The following is a 23,052-nucleotide window of genomic DNA, read 5'->3' as shown; positions in this document are numbered from 1 at the left end:
GTAAATAGTTTGAGGCCTCAGCACGATCATCCCTGTGCCATTTCATGAGTTAGTTTGTCAACATGGAAATTACCCATTCATCTCGACTCTCATTTTTTGTTAGCCAGCTAATGCTCTATCCATGCTAATAGATCAATCCAGCACCATGAGCTTGGGTGGGGCGTTCATGTCTTTTATATTCTTTTGTATGAAATTTTAGAATAAAAATCATTTCCAAAAAAAATTGTATTATGATTTACTAAATGTCCTTCAGCTACTTCAATTAATAATGCATTCCATCATTTTTCCAATGACAGATGTTAGGCTAAATAGCCTATAGTTTCCTGCTTCTGGACTCTCTCCGCTCTTGAATTGACGTGTTATATGTGCAGTTTTCCAGTCTGCTAGGACGTTTACAGAATCTGATGAATTTTGGAAGGTTTCAGCCAATGCCATCAAGATTACAGCTATCTGTGCTGCCACATTTTTCAAGGCCCAAGATTTCAGGCCATCAGACACAGCGAACCTGATCAACCTGCTGTCTTATTAGTTTTACTAGTGGTAGTAATTGCTTGAAGTTTCTCCCTCCCTTCCCCCCTTGATTTTCTACTATTATTGGGCTGCCTGTTCATGTGGGTGGGTAGGTGAAATGATCTTAAGATGTAGCTTTGCACTTTGCTAAATTCGAAAAACAGGCTTAGTTTAAAAAGAGAGCTTTACCCGCAGTAAATCGTCGATTCTTCCCTCCTTTTTTTCCAGGTCTGAATTTTTGCTGTTTTCAAGGGCAGTCAGCTTTTCCAGCGTGAAGTCTGTCTGTATACATATGAAACAATTTCCGTTAGTATGTTTTTATGCACTTTCAGGGAAATACGTAGTAATGAACAGGTAGTAAATTAATTACTTTCACTCCATTTTACTATTTATTTCATTTGTTAGGCGTAATCAATGGCTGTGAATAGGTTGCCAACATCTGGATCAGCTGGCCAGTCTGTCCCCATCTCTATCTATATTACACACACACACCAAAAGCAATTCAGGTATTTTATGTTCTTCAGGCCAAGGACACCCTGTGTGCTATCGCAGAAGGAAGAATGCCACAAAAGGGATGGTCAAATGACCTGTTACAAAGCGCAATTGCTGAGCACATGTCCCAGGGAACGGGACCCAAGAGGGGTCACAAACTGAAGTCTCAGACAAGGGACAATAACAGGGGACAGAAAAAGGTCCTCTTAAATTAGAAGAAAGGAAAGAGAATAGGTTCTAAATTAAATAGAATTGCTTTAGGTGAAGGGGGCATGGGAGATAATAATAATAACAACCTTTATTAGTGTCACAAGTAGGCTTATATTAACACTGTAATGATGTTACTTTCATCACACTCCGGAGGAAACCCATACAGACGCGGAGAGAACATGCAGACTCCGCAGACAGTGACCAAAGCGGGAATCAAATCTGGGACCCTGGCGCTGTGAAGCCCTGAAGATCTGAGAAGGTGCTGAAGGTTGGTGGCTCCGTTCAATTGGGGCAGTGGTGCTCTGCTCCACCAGCCAAGGATCTAAAATTGTGGTTGTGAAGTGGCACTTGTGTACGTGGAAATCCAGGGCAAAGAAATCTCAGAAGGCAAAGATTGAAAACCTGCAATGTGGGCCATCGTTGTAGTCGTCGGGGCGACCTTTGTAGAGAATTCAAAGGGAGATCTTTAAAAGGTGGAGATTAGAAACCCTTGTGAGAAAGATGTAGTTTGTGACATTGGTTGGCTCACATTGTATCAAAGGTCTGGCTGGGTTGTGGTGATATCCACTGAATTGGGTGTGGCCACATCTGGTTAGCATAGTTGCTTCACAGCTCCAGGGTCCCAGGTTCGATTCCTGGCTTGGGTCACCGTCTGTGTGGAGTCTGCACGTTCTCCCAGTGTCTGTGTGGGTTTCCTCCAGGTGCTCCAGTTTCCTCCCACAGTCCAAAGATGTGGTGGATTGGCCATGCTGAATTGCCCTTAATGTCCAAAAAAAGGTTAGTTGGGGTTACTGGGTTACGGAGATAGGGTGGAGGCGTAAGCTTAAGTAGAGTGCTCTTTCCAAGGGCCAGTGCAGACTTGATGGGCCAAATTTCCTCCTCTGCACTGCAAATTCTATGATCTATGATCTGTCATTTATTCTGTGGGACGGTGTGTCTGACCTCAGTTGCCCTGTTAATGCACCTATTCCTTTAGACATACCTTTAGGGCTAACTCAATGACTTTGCATAGTGATAAGATACTCTGCATTACACCCCACAAATACAAAGCGAGCAATGTTCCAATGAGGTTAACAAGTTAGGAGGGACAGCTTTTCAGAAAAGCATACATGTGAAACGAGCTGCTCATTGACAATGTAGAGTTATGTTAATTCCTTACAAAATGGAACTGCATTAGTATCTCATAGTAAAATAAAGTGAGGCATGCAAAGCATAGAAGTGATAACAACACTGCAGGTATCAGGGTGTGTTCTACATTGTTGAGGATCAGGAAAGTGTTACCTATGGAGCTCAACTTGTTAGGATTGAAACATTCGACTGATACATACTGCAATAGGATTGCTATTTAGCAAAATCTAATAGGCCGAAAAGGACTTTATCGTCCAAATTTACAGCGTGACAATATCCTGGAGATTTAGTCAATGCACAATGTATTTGCACATAACCCATGATGGGTAGTGGCCTTTTCTTCCACAGAATAGCCCTGTTGGTGAATTTCCAAAACAAAGAAAGCAGCGGCATGGTGGCACAGTGGCTGGCACTGCTGCCTCACAGCACCAGGGATCCGGGTTCAATTCTGGCCTCGGGTAACTGTATGTGTGGAGTTTGCACGTTCTCCCTGTGTCTGCGTGGGTTTCTTTTGGGTGCTCCGGTTTCCTCCCACAGTCCAAAGATGTGCAGGTTAGGTGGATTGGCTATGCTAAATTGCCCCTCAATGGCGAGGGATGTGTAGGTTAGCTTAAGGGGTTATTGGGCTAGGGCAGGGAAGTGGGCTTGGGTGGTGTTCTTTCAGAGGCTTGGTGCAGGCTTGATGGGCCGAACAGCCTCCTTCTGCACTGTAGGGATTCTATGATTCATATATAAACAAAGAAATCAGCAGCGACCAAAGGCCATTTATTTAATCATGTTCGTACCTAATAATATGCCAGAAAATGTCTCAACATAAATGTGGTTATTGTTGAAAACTACTGTGAGCCTGTTTAAACCAGTATGAAATCAAAGACTGACCAAGAGGGAGCTATTAAGGGGCAATACAATCTGTGTGTCTGTTTTCATATTTATATCGTTAGTTTCAGATGGGTGCCCATATGCTAAGAAAATCAGAATTGCGGCCAATCTGTTAGTTTTCCATACTTATATTTGAAACTGGCTTGTTTCTAAATCTAGGCTGGATCTAGGCTGTGGGCAGCACAGTAACACAGTGGTTGGCACTGCTGCCATACAGCCCACAGGACCCAGGTTCAATTCTGGTCTTGAGTGTGGAATTTGTATGTTCTTCCAGTTCTGCATGGGTTTCTTCCGGGTGCTCCGGTTTCCTTCCACAATCCAAAGATGTGTGGGTTAGGTGGACTAGCTATGCTAAAAGTTTGCCCCTTCGTGTCCAAGAATGTGCAGGTTAAGTGGGAATATGGGGATAGGGGGGGGGGGGGGGGGGGGGGGGGGGTGGAAAGAGGGGGAAGTGGGCATAGGTAGGGTGCTCTTTCAGATGGTCGGTGTAGACCAGGGGTGGGCAAACTACGGCCCGCGGGCCGCATGCGGCCCGCCAAAGGTCTTTATGCGGCACACCAAGATCAAGTCATCAAAAAAAATAAAATGTTTTTTTTTATATAAGGTTAATGGGGGGGCTGTTGGGTTACTGGTATAGGGTGGATACGTTGGCTTGAGTAGGGTGATCATTGCTCGGCACAACATTGAGGGCCGAAGGGCCTGTTCTGTGCTGTACTGTTCTATGTTCTATATGAGGCGCCCAGAATCATAACCGGGTGAAGCGCCATTTTTGAAAAGTAGAGAAAAAGAGGGCTAAAGGCAGGATGCCGCCGGGGGAAGCGCTGAGGTATATGCCGCACGCTAATTGGTTACAACCGGGACTATCAATTAATATACTATGCGGCCCTGTAAAATTGTGAATTTCTGAATGTGGCCCTTGCACGGAAAAGTTTGCCCACCCCTGGTGTAGACACAATGGGTCAAATGGCCATCTTCTGCACTGTTGGGGTTCGACATTGAATGGCCTATAGTTTTTTGCTTTCTGACTCTCTCCTTACTTGAATAGAGGTGATAGATTTGCAGTTTTCCAATCCAGAGGGATTTTCGAAGATCACAACCCAACACATCCACTGGGCTGGATTCTCCAATGCAGAAATTACGTTCGGCGATGGGGCAGAGAATCCCCAATTACGCCAAAACTAGTGGCGGCAGCGACTTCGCAATGCGTCGCCTCCTGAAAAGTGGCATACTCAGACAGTACGCTGCACACTGTTTCCACGGCCTCCAAACTTTGGCTGAGGCCCCCCCAAACGATGCTCCGCACCCGGCCAGCCGCGTTCCCATTGGCGTGGATTTCTCATGGTCTCACACGTTGGGAACTCAGTCCAGAGCTGCCACACCCAGGGGAGGTCCGATCCAGGACAGGGGGGAAGGGGGGGGGGGGGGGGGTGAAGAGAACCATATTCAGGGCTGGGGGTACTTTGGTGGGGCTGTCCGTGGCGCACAAGCCGGCCGAAGGGGGGACTATTTTGCGGGCCAGGTCCGCAAGAGGCATCCGCCATGAAGCTACTGCAGGCCGCCGCCATGGGCATGTGCAGCCACGGACTCGCCAACTCTCCAGGCTAGGAGCTCTACGCTGCCTGGCTGATAGCTCCCCCCCCACCCGGAACAGGGAATCGGTGGCCGTTTTGCGCCAGTTTTCCTGGCGTAAAACGCTACCATTTTCACGCCGGCGTGGGGACATAGTCTCCAGAACGGAGAATCCAGCCCACTATCTCAGCAGACATTATTTTCCCAAGATTGCTTTCTATTTCACATTTCACCATACTTCGTGCAGGTTTCTTTGGTCCTCAACGATTTACATTGTCCCCTGTTTTACTGCAAATGTGGAAGTCACTTCCTCTAATGTTGTACAGAAATTATCTAAACACAGAGTGAGTGGAAACAGAAATCTATAGGACACAACTTCAAATTGCTCTGGGAAACCACCCTTTATCCTTTTTTAAAAGCAACAAGAGCTTTTAATCCAACTTGCCGCCATCATCGAACCTGGCATTTTTGCTACAAACCCTGTGGGGAAACCGTAAAACAAAATAAACTACATTTGAAAATCACAGATTAATTACCAGTAAGATTTGACTTTTTTTAACAACAGGAATCAGAACCAACGTAAATTACACATGAATTAACAGGCGATTGATACTTCAAATAAAAAAGGTGAATTTCACTTTAAATAACCGCTACAACAAATATACATCTCTCCCAACAAGGACCTGCATCACTCCCCACACTACGTAGCTACATAATTCCACAATACGCTGTTCTTTATTCACGCAGGGTAGGTCAGGAGCTCCATCGGACAACAGTTTTCACCTTCGTGTTTCACAGATCCAATTATCATCTGCAAGGCACACTCCTATGAACCCTCTCTACCTCAGGTCACAAATGGCCTGATGCTCCTTTTCAATTGACCAACCAATAACATCTTAGTTCATGCTTTGGCAACTTCTGGGAAAACATAAACTCTTTAGCATCTCAAGAGCTATTCGCAAAGTGCTCCAGGTCGAAAACTTCTTAGCCAGTTCGCACATTGCCACCGTTTCTCTATTTTTTCATTAATTCACGGGATACGGTTGTCACTGTCTGGGCAGCAATTATTGCACAACCCTAATTGCCCTCAACCAAGGTGGTGGTGAGCCACCTTCTAGAACTGTAGTCCATGCGGTATAGGTTCACCCACTGTGCTGTTGGAAGGGAGTTCCAGGACTTTGATCTTGTGACAATAAAAATACAGCAATATAGTTTCAAGTCAGGATCGTATGCGGCTTCGAGGGGAACTTGCTGGTGGTTCTGCTCCCGTGCATCTGCTGTCCCTTGTCTTCCTGGATATTGGAGGTTGTGGGTTTGGAGGGTGTTGTCAAAGGAGCCTGGCTGAGTTGCTGCTGTGCCATTTGTAGATTTGTACATAATACGCCAACTATGCATCAGTGGTGGAAGGAGGGAATGGTGAAAGTGGTGGATAGGGTGCCGGTCAAACGGACTTCTTCGTCCTGGATGGGGTTGAACTTCTGTATTGCTGCAGCTGCACTCATCCAGGTAAATGGAGAGTATTCCATCACACTTCTGCCGTGTCGAAGATGGACAGACTTTGGGAAATCACGAGACGAGTTACTCTCTACAAAATTCACAGTCTCTGACCTGCCTTTGTAGCTACAGTATTTATATTGCTGGTCCAGTTCAGTTTCTGGTCAATAGTGACCCCATGGAAGTTGATAGTGGAGGATCCAGCAACGGTAATGCCAAATGCAGAGTTTTTCAAAATGCAGGTCACAACCCACAGGTTGGTCACGGGCGTGTGTAGAGAGGGTCACAGAGCAATCAGCTGTGCCGTTTCCACAATGGTCCCGATCATGGGAGAAGCGCCCAATGACCACTACATTGAGAATACCATCCGCTGCTGCCTTTTAAACGATAATAAATAAGGCTATTTTTCGACTAGAAGCGGCAGCAGCGAGCAGGTCACACATACACCCGATGTCAAGAGCCTTCCACGTATGTGCTCTTGGCACCAAATCACGGAGTAGAGTTGCTTCCATTTTGCAGCTGCTGGAAAGAAGACTATGAAGATGGCTCATATTCTTAAAAGTAAGAGAGGCCCAGAAATGCAAGTAGGCAGTGTACCTATTGGACAGGACCTCACAACAGAATCTGCCAGAGAGCTTCTCAGGAGTATCTAGGGCAGGACAGAGAGGTGCTAGTGTTAGATCTGTACGGAGCTCCAGGGCCTCTGGAATAGTCTACAAGGAATGAACTTAACGCAGGAACAAAGCAGTATAATGATGATGTCTTGGGGTATGGTTTTGTTAATTGTGTCAATGCAAACAAGGATGCAAAGCCCTGGTGTGTTATACTCAGGGAAGTAATGGCAAAATCGAGCAGAGGTTTCAGATTTTGAAAGAGAAGTGGTGGGTAAAAAATTCCTTGTGAAGTTGAGACATCAGAGTCAGTGATTAACTTACAGCTGACTCCAAATCAAAAGACGATGCTGCAGTACCTGACCTGTGATAGCACATTAAAAACACACCAAAAGCCGATGAGGTTATCAGCATTCTGGAGTATCCAGTGCTGAGTAAAAATGCATTTTTTTGTTATTACCCTTCACAACGATCTAGTTGAATTTGGACTGAGTTGGGTTTTCCAAGTCGGCACAAAAGAACTGGGTGAAGTCTATACCGGATACGCACATTGGCCTCTCCTCCTATGAACCCGATTCAAGTGAGATTGTTAGGACCAAGCAGGCTCCCCATTCGCATTAAAGGTAAGCGGACATGGCATATGGGTCCTGCAGGTCAGCTGGCGGTGGATCCCGAAATTCGGCCTGCGGTGGATCCAAAAGGTCGGCCCGTAGTGGGTCCAAAGATCGGCTGGTTGGCAAAAGTGGGTCCCAGGAAAAAAAAAGTTTGAAAAACAGACTTAACGTCAACTCGGGGTGGTTAGATTCTCTTTTGTCCTAGATGGTCAATGCCTGGGACTTGTGTAGCATGAATGTTACTTGCCAAATATCAGCTGAAGCCTGGATATTGTCCAGGCCTTGCTGCATATGGACACTTGACTGCTTCAGTATCTGAGGAGTCACAAATGGCGTTGAAATGAACATCCCCACATCTGACCTTAAGATGGAAGGAAGGTCAATAATGAAGCAGCTGAAATGATTGGCTCTGAGGAACTCCTGCAATGTTGGCCTGAGATGATTGACCTCCATCAACCATAACCATCTTCCTTTGTGCCAGATATGCCCCTAACCAGTTTTCCCAGATTCCCATCGACTCCAATTTTGCTAGGGCTTCTTGATGCAACACTCAAGTGCTACCTTCATGTCTCGGGCAGACACTCTCACCTCAACTCACCTCTCTTCAGCTCTTCTGTCCACGTTTGCACCAAAGCTTTAATGAGGTCATGAATTGAGTTGCCCTGGCAGAACCCAAAGAGAGCTTCATGAGGTTATTTTAAAGTGCTGCTTAAATCACTGTTGACAACCCCTTTCTTCACTTTGCTAATGATCTAGAGCAGACTGATGGGGCAGTAATCTGCCAGGTTATATTTCCTTTCTACGTGCATACAGGACAGACCAGGGCAATTTTCCACATGGTCAGGTAGATGCATATTGTATCTGCACTGGAACCGTTTGGTTAGTGGGTGCAGTGAATTCTGAAGCACAAATCTTCAGTATTATTGCCAGAATGTTGTCCGGGGCCACAGCAATGTCCAATGCCTTCAATCGTTTTTATGCCTGATGCCCAATTTTGAGTTGCTAGATCTGTTCAAAATCTATCCCATTTAGCACAGAGCCATGCAACATGATGGGAGGGTATACTCATCATGGAACTTAAGTCTCCAAAAGGACTGTGCGGTGTTCACTCCAACCAATGCTATCACAGGATAGATATACATGCAGCAGGTAGACTTGTGAGGGCAAGGTCAAGTAGGTTTTTCCCTCTTGTTGACTCCCTCACCACATGCCACAGACCCAGTCTAGCAGATATGTCCTTTAGGGTTTAGCCTGCTCCATAGTGCTGCTACCCAGTCACCCTTGGTGATGATCTTTGAAGTCTCTCACCTATAGTACATTCTGTATCCTTGCCATCTTCAATGCTTCTTTCAAGTGATGTTCAACATGGAGCAATACTTATTTAATCAGTTTAGGGGAAACAATTTGTGGTAATCAGCAGGAGATTTCCTTGACCATGATGCCACAAGACTTCATGGACTCCAGAGTCAATGTTGAGGACATCCAGGGCCACTCCCTCCTGACTGGATACCACTGTGCCACCACCACTTCTGGGTCTGTAGGACAGGGCATACCTGGAGATGATGGTGGTGTTGTTGGGGACAATGCAAGGTATGATTCCATGAATGTCCGTTCAGATACAAATCCATGAATACGAGTATTAATACGACAGGCTGTTGCTTGCTTAGTCTATGGGTCAGCTTTCCCAGTTTTGGCAGAAGCCTTCCGATGTTAATAGGGAGAAGGAATTTGCAGGGTCAATAGGGCAGGCTCTGCCATTGACTGTGTCGATGCAGAGTGATCCGTCTGGTTCCAGTCCTTTTTTTTAAGACTGTCGTGGCTTGATACAACCGAGTGTCTTGCTTGACCATTTCAGAGGTTACTTAAGTGTCAATCACATTGCTGGGGATCTGGAGTCACATGTAGGCCAGACCAGGTAGGAAAGCAAATTTCCTTCCTGAAGGACATTAGCGAACCAAGTAAGTTTTCTTTTTTAATTACTTTGATTCAGCTTTTTCAAATTTTATACATTAAAAAAAAAGATAATAAACAAACCACTCCCAATCACCTCCTAAAAAAATCCACCCCTGAACCCCCCTCCTTAACAACTAATGGTGACCAGTTCTTTATAGTACAAAATTAACAGCTGCCATTTTCAGTAGAACCTTTCAATTGCGCCCCTCACTGTGTACTTAACTTTCTTGAGGTACAAAAACTCCATAAGACCCCAAGACATACCAGTCGCTGGGTGGAAAAGCTGGACTCCAGCTCATCAGCACCCGCCTTCGAGCAATCAGCGAGATGAAGGCCAGAGCATCAACCCCCACCCCAGTCTGCAGCTCCAGCAGGTTCGATGTTCCCTCAGACTTCAGTTCAGTTTGTAGGATCGCTGACATGGTGCCAAAGGAGACCCAGAAACCCACGAGCTTGGGACATGACCAGAACATATGTACATGGTTAGCTGGGACTCTTTCACAACACTCATCGCAAAGAGCCTGCTCATCCTGGACTTGGTCAAATGGGCCCTATGCACTACCTTCAATTGTATCAGCCCTAACCTCGCACATGACAACCTTGCATTCACCCTATGCAGAATCTCACACCAAATCCCCTCCAACTCAGACCCCAACTCCTCCTCCCACTTAGCCAAGGATACTTCCTCCTCCACTATAACCCTCCCATAAACCCCAGAGGTACTCCTCTCCTCCATACCCGCCAGTGATAAAACCCTCTCCAACAAGGAATGGGGCACCAGCTGGAACGTCGGAAAGATCTTCTTCGTCAAGTCAAGTGCAGCAGTAAATTTCTAAATACATCCGCCTGCGAGAGCCGACGTTTCACCACCAACTTCTCACAGCTCACAAGTCAGCCCTCCAAAAACAAATCCCCTTCTCCTCCCCATCCCCCAAACCTAGCACCTAGTTGCGCCTGCTTGAACATTGTCTCAACACAAACCGTGATACCACCCCGCATGTGCCGTGCGGCCGGAACACGCACGCGCGCGCAAGCACGCACGCCCCTGTACAACTGTAAATATCTCGAGTTCACATTGTTTGCCTGAATACTAGCCTTCGGCGCCTTACACATTAACCAAATCCAAACTACATACTTAAGCCCTATCCTGAACTGTTCCAGTACTGCAAACAAATATCCCCATTCTACCCGATCAAAGACCTTCTCAGCACCCAGTGCCATAATGATCTCCTGCTCCCTCACCTCCATCGGGGTCAACACCACATTCAAAATTGCCTCACAGTGGACGACAAGCACTTCTCTTCACAAACCCCATCTGGTCTTCCCCAAGAACCTGTGGGAGACATCACTCCAGCCTCGGTGCTAATATCTTAGCCAGAATCTTAGCATCTATATTCATTAGCGAAATAGAGCGGTATGACCCACACTCCACTGGGTCTTTATCCTTCTTTAACAGAAGCGCGATGGACACTTGCATCATTGCCTCCAGAAGAGACCCCCGAGCTACCGAGTCCTCAAACATCTCCACCAGTAGCGGTACCAATAGATCTGTAACTCTTTTATAAAAAAGCTCAAACCGGGTACCCACCCAACCCCAGCTTTTTACCTGTCTGCATTTGCCCGGTTCCCGTTCTAAACTCTTACACCCACAGCAGCCCCCTCCATCTCTTCTCTATCCTCCTCCTCCACCGTGGGACACTCCAAACTCGCCAATAAACTCAGCATCTCGGGCTCCTGCTCCTGCAGCACTGACCTATACAGAATCTTATAGAACGTCTCAAACATCCCATTACCTTTATCCGGTGCTGATACTGGCCTACCATCCGAGTCCCGAATCTGCACAATCTCCCGCCTGCCGCCTCAGCTGACCAGCCAAAAGCCTACTAGCCTTCTCCCCAAATTCATACACTACCCCCCTCGAGTGATACAACTGCTGCACCGCCTTCTCCGTGGACAGCTTCTGCAACTTCTTTCTATTCACCAGAAGGTCTGGCATCGGGTCACTTGCATACCTGACATCCACCTCTACCCAGCATCCACCATTAATATCTCATCCACCAACCACTGGCGCTCCTCTCTCGTCTCCCTAACCTGCTGTGCCTTGTGCAAAATTACCTCCCCTCATACCACCGCCTTAAGGGCCTCCCCACAGTACTGAGGGTAACACTTTCCTATTCCTGTTGAACCCAACATATTCATCAATTACCCAATCCATCTTCACCCCAAGTCCGCCAACAGCCCCACATCCAAACTCCATGCCAGCCACTGATCTGGCCCCATTTCCAAAACCACATCCACCAGATGCGGAGTGCGATCTGATAACACTCTCGCGGAATATTCCGCATCCCTCACCCCTGGCGGCAAGGCTCTCCCCATTACCAAAGTGTATGCGGGAATGTACATTATGCAGCGGAGAAAAAAAGGAATATCCCCTGCCAAGAGGGTGCAAAAGCCACCAAGGTTCTGCTCCATCGATCTCCTTCATGAATGCTGCTTGTATCTTCGCCCCCCCCAAGGGGGCCAGCAACTTTTGGCTGGGAGCAATCCAAGTTGGAGCTCAACACGCAGTTCCAACCCATACCCCTCACATTCCACATAGCCAATTGAATCAAGGTTCTCTCAACCCCCTCCCCTTCAAGTCAGCCATTTCCACCGGGAGAGCGAAACCAAAGATGACCGTCTGCCCCACTCCACAATAATATCCTACCCCTAGTCACTGTCAACACTCTAACCCACCTCCTCTCCCCCCATTCCAGAACTCCACCGATCTTCCACCCCCCATCCCAGAACTCCCTCAAACTTCCTCTCGAACTGCTGCCTCTCTCCTCCATACCCCCCATTAAGTTTTAAAACATTAAGTTTTAATGTTTCTGATTGGAGGGAGAGAGCAGCCGGCAGTGTCAATTTCAGCGGACGGCTCACTTTGATCCAGAGAGGGAAGCTGCTCTCTCACTGAAGCAATCAGCCGGCCGCTGAAATTGACACTGCCCGCTGCTCTCTCCCTCCAATCAGAAACATTAAAACTTAAAAGTTGGATTGGAGGGAGAGAGCAGTGGGCAGTGTCAATTTCAGCGGCCGGCTGATTGCTTCAGTGAGAGAGCAGCTTCCCTCTCCGGATCAAAGTGAGCCGGCCGCTGAAATTGACACAACTGACAGTTGGGGTCCATAAGCCCCCCCGCGGTATATCGCGAACCGCGGTATTGCGGAGCGCGGTATAACGGGGGACTACTGTATTCAGTTCGGCCTTGGACCCTTAGCATCTCAGCATCTAACGAGGCCAACTGATCGCTGTGCTGCAATAGCGCCTCCTTCACCCCTTTAAACATCTCACCATATGCTGCAGCATAGTCTCAGGTGTCTTTTCCACTGTATCCTTAATTGGTACCAGGGCATCATCCACTGACTTTGAGGGTCTCCATCATTTCCCTCCCAAGCGTCCTGAAATATTTGCCGAATTGCTTCTCAAATTCAACGGCCATCACCTCCACCAGCTTGTCTATCATAATAGGGGAAGCCCCACCCGATGCACTTGCCTCTGCCATCTTAGGATCTCCTGGGCTCTGCACCTTGTTCGGCTCCTCCGACTGACTACTGCTTCCACCTTTCTTAATTATATTTTCTCTTGCACCTTCTGACATTAGAACATAGAACATAGAACAGTACAGCACAGAACAGGCCCTTCGGCCCTCGATGTTGTGCCGAGCAATGATCACCCTACTCAAACCCACGTATCCACCCTATATCCGTAACCCAACAACCCCCCCCCCCCCCGCCACCTTACTTTTTTAGGACACTATGGACAATTTGGCATGGCCAATCCACCTAACCCGCACATCTTTGGACTGTGGGAGGAAACCGGAGCACCCGGAGGAAACCCACGCACACACGGGGAGGACGTGCAGACTCTGCACAGACAGTGACCCAGCCGGGAATCGAACCTGGGACCCTGGAGCTGTGAAGCATTTATGCTAACCACCATGCTACCGTGCTGCCCCTGCTACCGTGCTGCCCCTTCGCAACAAATAGTCTCGAAAGGAACGCATCTGTCCACCAATTACCCCAGGAACTGGATAAAAAGAACCAAAAGCCAACGACTCTGGGGGGGGGGGGGGGGGGGGGGGGGGGGGGGGGGGGAACTACCTTTAGAGCTCCTCCTTCTACATGTCCCCACTGGGGACATTTTCAATATTTCAAATACATTTTCCAGGGCCTCCCCAATAACCCCTGGGGGGTCATGTGATGACTTCAGTCAAATGTTGACAATTGGCCCTCATTTAGCTTAGCGGACATCTCCAATAGTTACCTTTGATTTAATATGGCTCTCATCTTGTTATTACCCATATCAGAATTAACATCTTTCCCAATTACCAGTGCCTTTAGTAGACTGGAAAAGTATCCTAAACAATTTCTGACAAGAACAGAAAATACTGGACAATCTCAGCAGGTCTGTCAGCATCTGGAGAGAAAACGGAGCTAACGCTTAAAGTCTGGATGAGCCTAAAGAGTCGAAACGTTGGTTTCCTTTTCTCTCCACTGATGCCGTCAGACCTGCTGAGATTGTCCAGTACTTTCTGTTTTTGTTTCAGAATCCAGCGACCACTGTAATTTGCTTTTATCTGAACAATATCCTCGAGTCTAACTACGCATTTAATAATTTATTTTTCATACAACTGATGTTAAATCCAGGGAATAAAAAAATGCTATGACGCTGAAGTCAAACCAGAAAAGAGTGCAGTATGTGTATGTTCCATGCATTACATACCTGTGATTGTTTGTGTTGTACGTTAATGATCTTTTGTGAACTACAGGAATGCTCCGTGTTGGCTGATCCTACTGACGAAGGACTGCCTTGCTGAACCTCAGATTTAAAACAGAAGGAACGTGTAAAACTTCAAATCTTAAAAGGTTCCAACTGGGTTTTACCACCACTCTGGACCCTCCTCCCCAGATGACCTGTGGCACTGCTCACACATTAAGAAGTTGAGAGAGGTGCAACTTCCACCACCCAGGTTGTGAATCCCCAGTTCCAGTCACACCATGTCCAGGTTGTGTTGTATTTCACAATCCTGATCCTTACCAATTCCTCACACCCAGTTAAACACCAGGGGCTCAGGTTTCTGAAAAGAGATCTTACAATGTAAAACGTAATATCCATGTCTCTGAGCCAGAAGTTGTGGTTCATATCCCACTACAAAGCTTGATGGCCAAGGAAGGGGTGTTCATAACGCAGTCAAACAGCTTGAGTGCTAAATTTTAAATCCTTCCAACATATGCCAATGGCAGGCGGTAGGAGTGGGACAGATTGCTGGTCAACCAAGTGATCAAAATCACTATCCATTGCTCCAGGCTCCATCGTGCATGTAAAAGTGCATGCTGCCACAGCAACCGGGACTCTTTGGGGAGACGGCAGACTTAGTTGGTTGGATGGGCAATATGGATCAGACTGGTGCCAAAAGCACAGGTTTCAATCCCCCGTCCAGCTGGGATGAATTCAGGACTTGCTTCCTTGTCCTACCCATGGAGGTTGGACCTACTTTTGGCCACAGAGCTCAAAGTAGGTGGTTTCTGACCTGCCAATAACCTTAACTATCTACCCTTTCGTTTGTCATGTGCTATCCTTGGCATGGGGACCACAAATTATATTTTTGGGAGTTTCTCCTCTATTTTCCCTGAACAGAAGCTCCTTGCCTCCTTTCAAATCATCTCCCCTCTTCCGAGCAGTGTAGTTCTCCTCCCACATGTATCAGCCTCCCGTCCACTGAGTCTCCATTCGCCATATAACCCATGCAATTGTTTGTGTTTTAACCCAGACATTTACTTTGTTTTTTGCTCCCTCTCCCATGCCAAATCATAGATAGATAACAATAGATCCAACAAAAAAGGCTAGACTCTTTCTAGAAGGTAAACACTCCCAAACGTAAGTCACTTATCTGTCCTTGGTTCATCTACATTAAGGGGCCTCCCAGAGATGGGTCATTTAATTCTTTCTGTTCCCTTCACAGGACTTTATTTCCTGATCACTTCTTCACTGGCTGGGTTGCTACCCTGCTCTAGTGCTGACTTCTCTTCCTCAGCTCGCATAAGTTTCAGACACGAAAACAGGCAGAGGGATTTGTAGATGTAGTATCAATATGTTATATCACTAACTCGAGATCTTAATCTGGGATCTTACTGATCTGTGTGGTTCAGTATCAACGATCACACCAAGCTCTAACCAGGGTGGTGTTGCCCGAGGGATTCAGTGTTGAAATATTGCTTTAAATTATGATACTACTTAACATATGTACTAATTTATAGACATGTCTCAGTTAGTACATAATACTCACAGAAGGTGATGAATATGATAAGGAATGTTGTGGGGATGAACGAGCTACGGGTGGTACACTCCGCCCTGGACTTGTACCTGTGACACTGCCGCCAGCAAACTGAAACACAAATATGTTTTAGTGAGGATACAGTACAGGGCACATAACAGATGTACCTGCCATTGTTTTTCATCTGGATTGAATGAAAAACAATACATATAGCTACGGACTTCCTCCTGCTTGGGAATGCAGAAATAGAATCAAACTGAGAAACGAAGCGCAAACATCATTGCCATCTCAGCTTCAACATAAACGATTCATTAAACCAGATCTAACTCTGAGCTCAACTTATTTTGCCCTATTTAAAAAAGGGATCTAAAGCAAACTATGCAAAAGAGTTAGATTTAAAAAGCTCCACGTGTTAAAGGACAGATACAGGGCAGCATTGTGGTTAGCACAATTGCTTCACAGCTCCAGGGTCCCAGGTTCGATTCCCGGCTTGGGTCACTGTCTGTGCGGAGTTTGCACGTTCTCCCCGTGTGTGCGTGGGTTTCCTCCGAGTGCTCCAGTTTCCTCCCACAGTCCAAAGATGTGGTTAGGTGGATTGGTCATGCTAAATTACCCTTAGTGTCCAAAATTGCCCTTAGTGTTGGGTGTGGTTACTGGCTAATGAGGATAAGGTGGAGGTGTGGGCTTGGGTAGGATGCTCTTTCCAAGAGCCAGTGCAGACTCGATGGGCCGAATGGCCTCCTTCTGCACTGTAAATTCTATGAAATACTGCATCTATGCTGGGGAACTCAGGAACAACTGCTGAAACTGGTTGTTTACTAGTGGACGTACAAAATACGATCCATAGCTCCCCACTGCTAAGAAAAATTCGAAGTGTGGGCTAAACTGGTGAGAAACTCTCCAGGGCCCAAAAAGTGCCCTGCAGAGCTGGCGGGAAACTCCCTGAAAACCCCACCACAAATGAACTTGGAAATATTTGAGGATATTTTGCCCTCTGTAATTTATGTACACCCAGCAATAGTGTAAGGGTTAAAGAAATCACTGCAGAACCTTGAGGAGAAAAACCGGCTCCATGTACACTTTTTATATCAATATAAATTTTCATATGGTTCATTCTCGACATTCGACTTTAAAAAAATAGGCTATTCCCCAAATGCAGCCAGACTTGTGTCTCCATGAACACAGTCAGCAGCTTAAATAAGTGACAGACACAATAAATGTGCCTTTTGCTCACCAAAGTTCCTAGCTGTTATTGGCAAGGGCATTTACACAATCAACAACTTTATTCAATTTCTTGATATATGGCTGTTAAAAAGACCCTGCAACTTACCTCAAAGTAATCACTAATTTTATGTCCCCTTGGGGTGCCCTTTCCTACAAGGAAACAATGAAGAATTAGCAACCAGACAAAAAGCATTTCCTCAAGTTCGAAAGGTAAAGGTCACCTCCCTCTTTTCCCACTCCTCCCAGTAAAACAGCAAAATCCAACCTGCACGACATGGATGACAATTGGATGGCTCATTACATCTGCTGCTATATTTCAGGGGAAGGCAGAAAACAGCTGAAGATTTCAGCAAGACAGACACATAACTGCTGCCAAATCTAGTTGGCAATCGAGGCTAGGGGGGCTGAAGGCTTATGGGAGCACTCCTGCACCTCTTGACGTACAAGGAGGGCTGGAAAGTGTATTTCCGGTGCCAGAAGCTCTCCATTCCTTTTCACTGCCAGGTCTCCAAATCTTTGGGAATCACAAATAACAATCAATTTCAAATAGGCCTCCCAATATCACCCTCCCAATCATGTGGGAGTCTGATTTAAATTTGTTCTGCCATCCCACATCCTGATATTTGGCACTGTAAAAAAACAGTAGTGGGTATGTGCATGACGTGTAGAAGGGTGGTGGTGGTTGAGGGGCAGTTAAAATAGTGCGGCTATTATACAGGGTAACACTGAACAAAAGAATTAGATAGAACCTCAGTTGTAACGACTGAAATTGACCTGATCTTATAGTTATTGACGTAAGTATACATCATTTATTTTGTGCACAGATTCGAATAGACAATTTTCTGCAAAGGCAGTATCTTTGGGCAGCATGGAAATACAAAACCAAGCAGAGCTCCTAGTTCAATTTTGAATCAGTGTCAATGTGGCTGGGTTTTTGGTTGGGGCAAGAGACCATAGGAATGCAAAGAATCTCCACAGCTAAGGTTTCTGCTCTTCGCTCTATCCATGTTGGAAGTACATTTATGTGGACCATCCGTGAGGCCATAATTGGGACGCTCTATGATGTCCCCCAATCCATCAATCAACAACTCTCACTGACCAGGCTGACATGTGAAGAATAGGCAATGAGCAGTACACCAAAGGGTCATTCACTGCCCAGTATATAATCATAAGTCACGACCTTCAAGGAAGGAAGTTTTATTTCCTCTCTTTAAATCAGGTCTGTCTGAAAGGATGGCAGAAGCATATTCAATAGAGAATTGAGAATCAAAAGAGAATTGTATAAATACTTGAAATGAGGAACTTTACTGGACTGTGGAGGAAGAGCAGGGAACTGGGATTAATTGGATGGTGCTATCAAAACAGCCTGCACAGCCACATTAGGCTGAATAACCATCTTCTGTGTTGTACGATAATTCCACAATTCTGAGATCTGGATTGAAATGGATAACAGTCGATCTCTAGGGACCCAATTTGTTTCCGACTCGTCTTATAACATTCACAGTTCATTTGTCGATAGCCCTCAAATCCTCAGGCGATGTAGTGAAGGGCTGAATGATCACTTATCTTTCAGCAATTTCAGAACCTTGCAAATATTTCAATAATCTGGTGAAATGCATTCGGATATTTTTATTACAGTAGGCACTATATAAGTTGTTGCAAATGGGTCAATAAGTGCATTTGTCTTTCCATGCCTGTTTGGAAAAACATTTTACACCAAATGGGGAGCCAGAAATTAAATGGCTTAAATGCCCAGAAGAAGGTAGAACTGCAACGTGTTCCATATACAATCATTCTGAAAAATAAAATTCATGAAAAGCATACAATTTTCAAAATCAAGTACTAGCAATAGGTCCCCTGTTCCCAGTGCACGACAAACTGCAGATTGATATATAAAAAAGGGATGGCCTCGGGCCTACCTTGATTGGCATCATTATAGGGATCCGCCTTTCGTTTCCTCCCTCGCTGCTCACTTTGTTTCTTCTCCGGTGTCTAAGAGGAAGAATAAAGTGTTTGCCCGGAAACTAAAACCTTTTTGCTCTGTAAAGCTTCAATGTGCTTTAACCAGTTCTCAAAAATGGCCAGATTTATCTTCCTCCGCTTCCCAAACTCCAACATTGGGAAAAGAGGGAAAAGAAAGGAAGGAAAAATCATAGAATTTACAGTGCAGTAGGAGGCCATAAGGGCACCTTACCCAAACAAACACCTCCACTCTATCCCCTTAACCCAGTAACCCCACTTAACTTTTTTTGGACACAAAGGGCAATTTAGCACGGCCAATCCACCTAACCTGAACATCTTTGGATTGTGGGAGGAAACCGGAGTACCTGGAGGAAACCCATGTAGACATAGGAGAACATGCAGACTCCGCACAGACCCAAGCCAGCAATCAAACCTGGGACCCTGGAGTTGTGCAGCACAGTGCTAACCACTGTGCTACCATGCCACATGAAGGATACTACATGGATATCAACCAAGACAAGAGGGCTTTTGTGTTCCTCCACCAAATAAGCCGAGCAGGGACTCCGAATAAAAAAAGGACAAAACCAACGTGATTCAACTGATCAACAGCAGAACCATTTCTGGTACCAAACCTGCTCTCAGAGTAGTACCAGCGAGTGCTATCTCAATACCACTTCACTCTGTTAAAAGGTGTCCAGCTACAGATGATGGTCTGAATACCTAACCCTAGAAAAAAAAACAAGTCACTCAGGTTTGGGTATAATTTTGGCATTGAGATTTGGTGCTGGTGACACCAACTTCTCTTCCAAAGGATGGTCCTGGAGGCAGACACTCCATTCTACTGATGCAAGTGGCTGAGCAGATTTCAAAACATAATACTTAAAATTGACAACGGTACTAGTTGTAGTTAGCAGCCACCATGTAGCCATCCTTACACTCAATTGGATTTGACTGTGCTTATGAAGTAGGGGAAAGACAGTGGCATAGCGGTAATGTCACTAGACTAGCATTCCAGAGGCCCAAGTTAACGCTCTGGGGACAAGTGTTCAAATTTCACCATGTCAGCTGGTGGACTTTAAATACAGTTAATAAATGTGGAATTGAGAAGCTAGTCTCAGTAATGGTGACCATCAAACCACTGTTAAAAACCCATCGATGCCCTTTGGGGAACGAAATCCTGGTCTGGCCTACATGTGACTCCAGATCCACAGCCACGAGGTTGGCCTTTTGCAAGTCACTAACTCAGTTCAAGGGAAATTGGGGATGGGTAAGAAATGCTGGCCTCGTCAGAGGCACCCACATCCCATGAAAGAATGAAGTAAAAAATAATTTGGATTTAAATTCAAGTACAAGGTAGTTTGTTCTGTTTTTCAAGAACGGAGTCAATTCACAGTGTAGGATTTTGCAGTCTTCAGAGAAAGCACAGTCATCAGGACTAAGCACCATTCGCTTGCTCAATACATGTGAATTGGAGTAACTATTAAACACCACGACCCGACAATTACTAACCTCGGACTCCTTGTCACTCAGAGATCCCAAGCTACACAAGCTCTGGTTGGATGACTCATTCACTGGTATCTACAACAAAGAACAAAAAAGTTTCATTCTGTTCAATCAATCACCGCTGTTCCAATGTGTACCCAGTTCAGCCATCAGACTTCAGAACAGAATTATTCTCATTTCCATGATGGATGTTGACTGTAATGCCCTCGAGTAGAATAATTCACAACAGGGAAATTAAATATTGATCCACTGCAATGAAATTTTCACTTAATGTCTGTTTAAGCTCCATTGCTTTTCGAAAGGTGAAAGAGTGTGCCCACTTTTGATTTCTGTCATTTCTTGTGCTTTACCAAATCAGTTAGAGCTAACCACAAGTGCATGTTGGAACTCAGTCTGAGCATAAGATGGACACTGATACAGGCAGCAGTCAAGTAGTACACTTTCAGTCCAATTGCCACAGTGCTCAGTAAGCAACTTTTTTCAAGGAATATTGATTGACAGCAAGCACTTTGGGGAAAAAAGGCCAGAAATCCTGGGCAGAATGTTCCCTGAAATATGGACATGTGTCAGGTTCTGACTGAAAACCAGCATGTTTCACCCCAAAGAAACAGCTAGGTTTTCCCTCCGGATCTTCTGACACTCTGTCAAAACAAAAAGCTGGGGGAGTGTTTTGCACCATCCCTCTGGCAAGGTTTTGCCTCGTACTGGCCCCCCTTGCTGCTCCCACAAAATGGAGTACTCTGGAAGCCCCTAGCAGCGGCAACCTGGCAGCATGAAGGCACTGCCCTGCCAGTCCCTGACCATCTCGACTGCTGGAGAGCAGTAGTGATTCCTGGGTGTTATGGCATTTAGGCATGTTCAAATTATTGCAAATTGATCGGAATCAGGTTCACACCCTCGCTTGACGTGAACCTGATTACATCACCAGTGGGGGCTGGGGAAGATCGAATTAAGAGATTCCCTGACGTAAACCGAGTTATGGTCCTCTTGTGCGAATTAACGGTCATAAAGGGAGTTGCGCCCACTGCGAACGGGCCTGGAAAATCCTCCCCTCCTGTTGCTGACCACCACTGCAACTCCTACAGGAAGTACATGTTTTCAAACTTTGGGTGTGGAGAGAGGATCAGTCATGATACCCTCCAGGTTAAATAACCTGCTGACATTCATGCTTGGGAGGCAAGAGAAGGATGAAAACTTGGTCCAGGGGCCAGGGTGCTCTTTGCATCTATGTAAATGTACACCCCATACAGAGAAACTATCTTCCAGTTTGGGGAGGAAAAGAAGAAAGAGGAAAATAGGTAGATTTAAAAAAAAATACACATTAGCATTCGAACTACCCAACCAGAGAATTAAAACTACAAAAACCAGAGTGAATAGATTAAAACAGAAACTCAAAGTTCACATTCTCTGTCCTCAGGAGATCTTTACAACATGATCGCTTACACAAAATCCATTGAATAATCAGATAGCTGAGAGAGAGGTTATTGTGACATTAAGTCATACATATTAATTCACAGAACCATGGCTTAGCTTATATTATTGCTGGGGTTTATTGGTGGCATATGTCCCACTGGTACTTTTTACATCTACCCCACTCACCCCCTCACCCAAACCTTGACTCTAATCTGATTAATAGATCTACAGCTGATCTAGGTAAAGAAATGATCAAGCCCAAAGAGCATTCAGGGATGGGAGAGATCAGGAGATCAACCTTCTTTACCTGAAGAGCCGTTTATATCTAAAAAAAGATGTCAAAATAAATGCCATTGTAAGCACACAAATTGCCAACTGTAATTGATAGAACACATAATTATATGTATTAAATGCATCAAGAAAAAAATAAACCTAGCTCTGATCTATCACATTCTTTACCTTTTTTAAAACTTTAAACTTTGTCAGTAAAGTCAGAAACCCTAACTTAAGATGCATTGAATTAAGACAATCTTTTGGCTATTGATCTCATGATTCTCATGAAAAAAAAATAGCTGCTGATAGCACATTCAGAAGAATGTATTGCCTCAGCGGTGTTAGAAATAATAATGGTCGTAGCCACAAAACCTACTCCTTGGACTAAATGCATCACCTATAATTATGGTGTAGATACACCATTCAAAACAGGTTTATTTAGAGCAAAACTATGTTTTCCGTAGTGTAGCATAGTATTTTAGTCTTTTATCCCCACAACAAATAAATGGCTTTAACTTTTCTTTTAAGGCTCACTTCACATCAATATGGCCCAACCAGAAAAGATTGGGAACTACAATGAGACGTAAAGGAGCCGCATGTGAGCCCTGGGATAGAGTTTGAGGGAGGGAGTTGAGATGTCCACAACAGATGTACCACCAATAAAAACTGACCATTTCTATAAACCTGGATGTACAAGGAGGACAAGGAGTAAACAATGCAACAGCTGAATGCAATGAAGAGCCTTCAAGCGTGAATTTATTGCCAAGCGCCACCATTTTGCTGCAGGATTATAGTTCTGCCCTGTATCTGGGAGATGTGCCACAGTGGTCCAGATGTTACAATTTGTCAAAACACAAAATTCTGATTCACAGCCTCGACAAGGGTTCAGTGCATTTGTAGCCT

General features: G+C 45.5%; 1 protein-coding gene across 3 annotated transcripts in view; it reads right to left on the bottom strand.

The window, feature by feature from the left end:
* The window catches only part of tlk2 (tousled-like kinase 2), a 170,276-nt gene that overhangs the window by 90,751 nt on the left and 56,473 nt on the right, over positions 1 to 23,052 (bottom strand). For 2 of the 3 annotated variants that reach the window (XM_038778492.1, XM_038778493.1), the window contains exons 3-8: positions 20,470 to 20,538; positions 18,918 to 18,990; positions 17,105 to 17,148; positions 15,787 to 15,885; positions 14,223 to 14,318; positions 700 to 792 (exon numbers count right to left, since the gene is read on the bottom strand). In XM_038778492.1, the coding sequence (XP_038634420.1) occupies positions 700 to 792; positions 14,223 to 14,318; positions 15,787 to 15,885; positions 17,105 to 17,148; positions 18,918 to 18,990; positions 20,470 to 20,538 (474 nt within the window). The remainder of the gene's footprint in view (positions 1 to 699; positions 793 to 14,222; positions 14,319 to 15,786; positions 15,886 to 17,104; positions 17,149 to 18,917; positions 18,991 to 20,469; positions 20,539 to 23,052) is intronic. The other variant, XM_038778494.1, reaches the window with a different exon arrangement.

The sequence above is a fragment of the Scyliorhinus canicula genome, chromosome 19 (assembly GCF_902713615.1).
Source record: "Scyliorhinus canicula chromosome 19, sScyCan1.1, whole genome shotgun sequence".
Lineage (NCBI taxonomy): Eukaryota > Metazoa > Chordata > Chondrichthyes > Carcharhiniformes > Scyliorhinidae > Scyliorhinus > Scyliorhinus canicula.
This window is presented reverse-complemented; position numbering and strand designations above follow the sequence as displayed.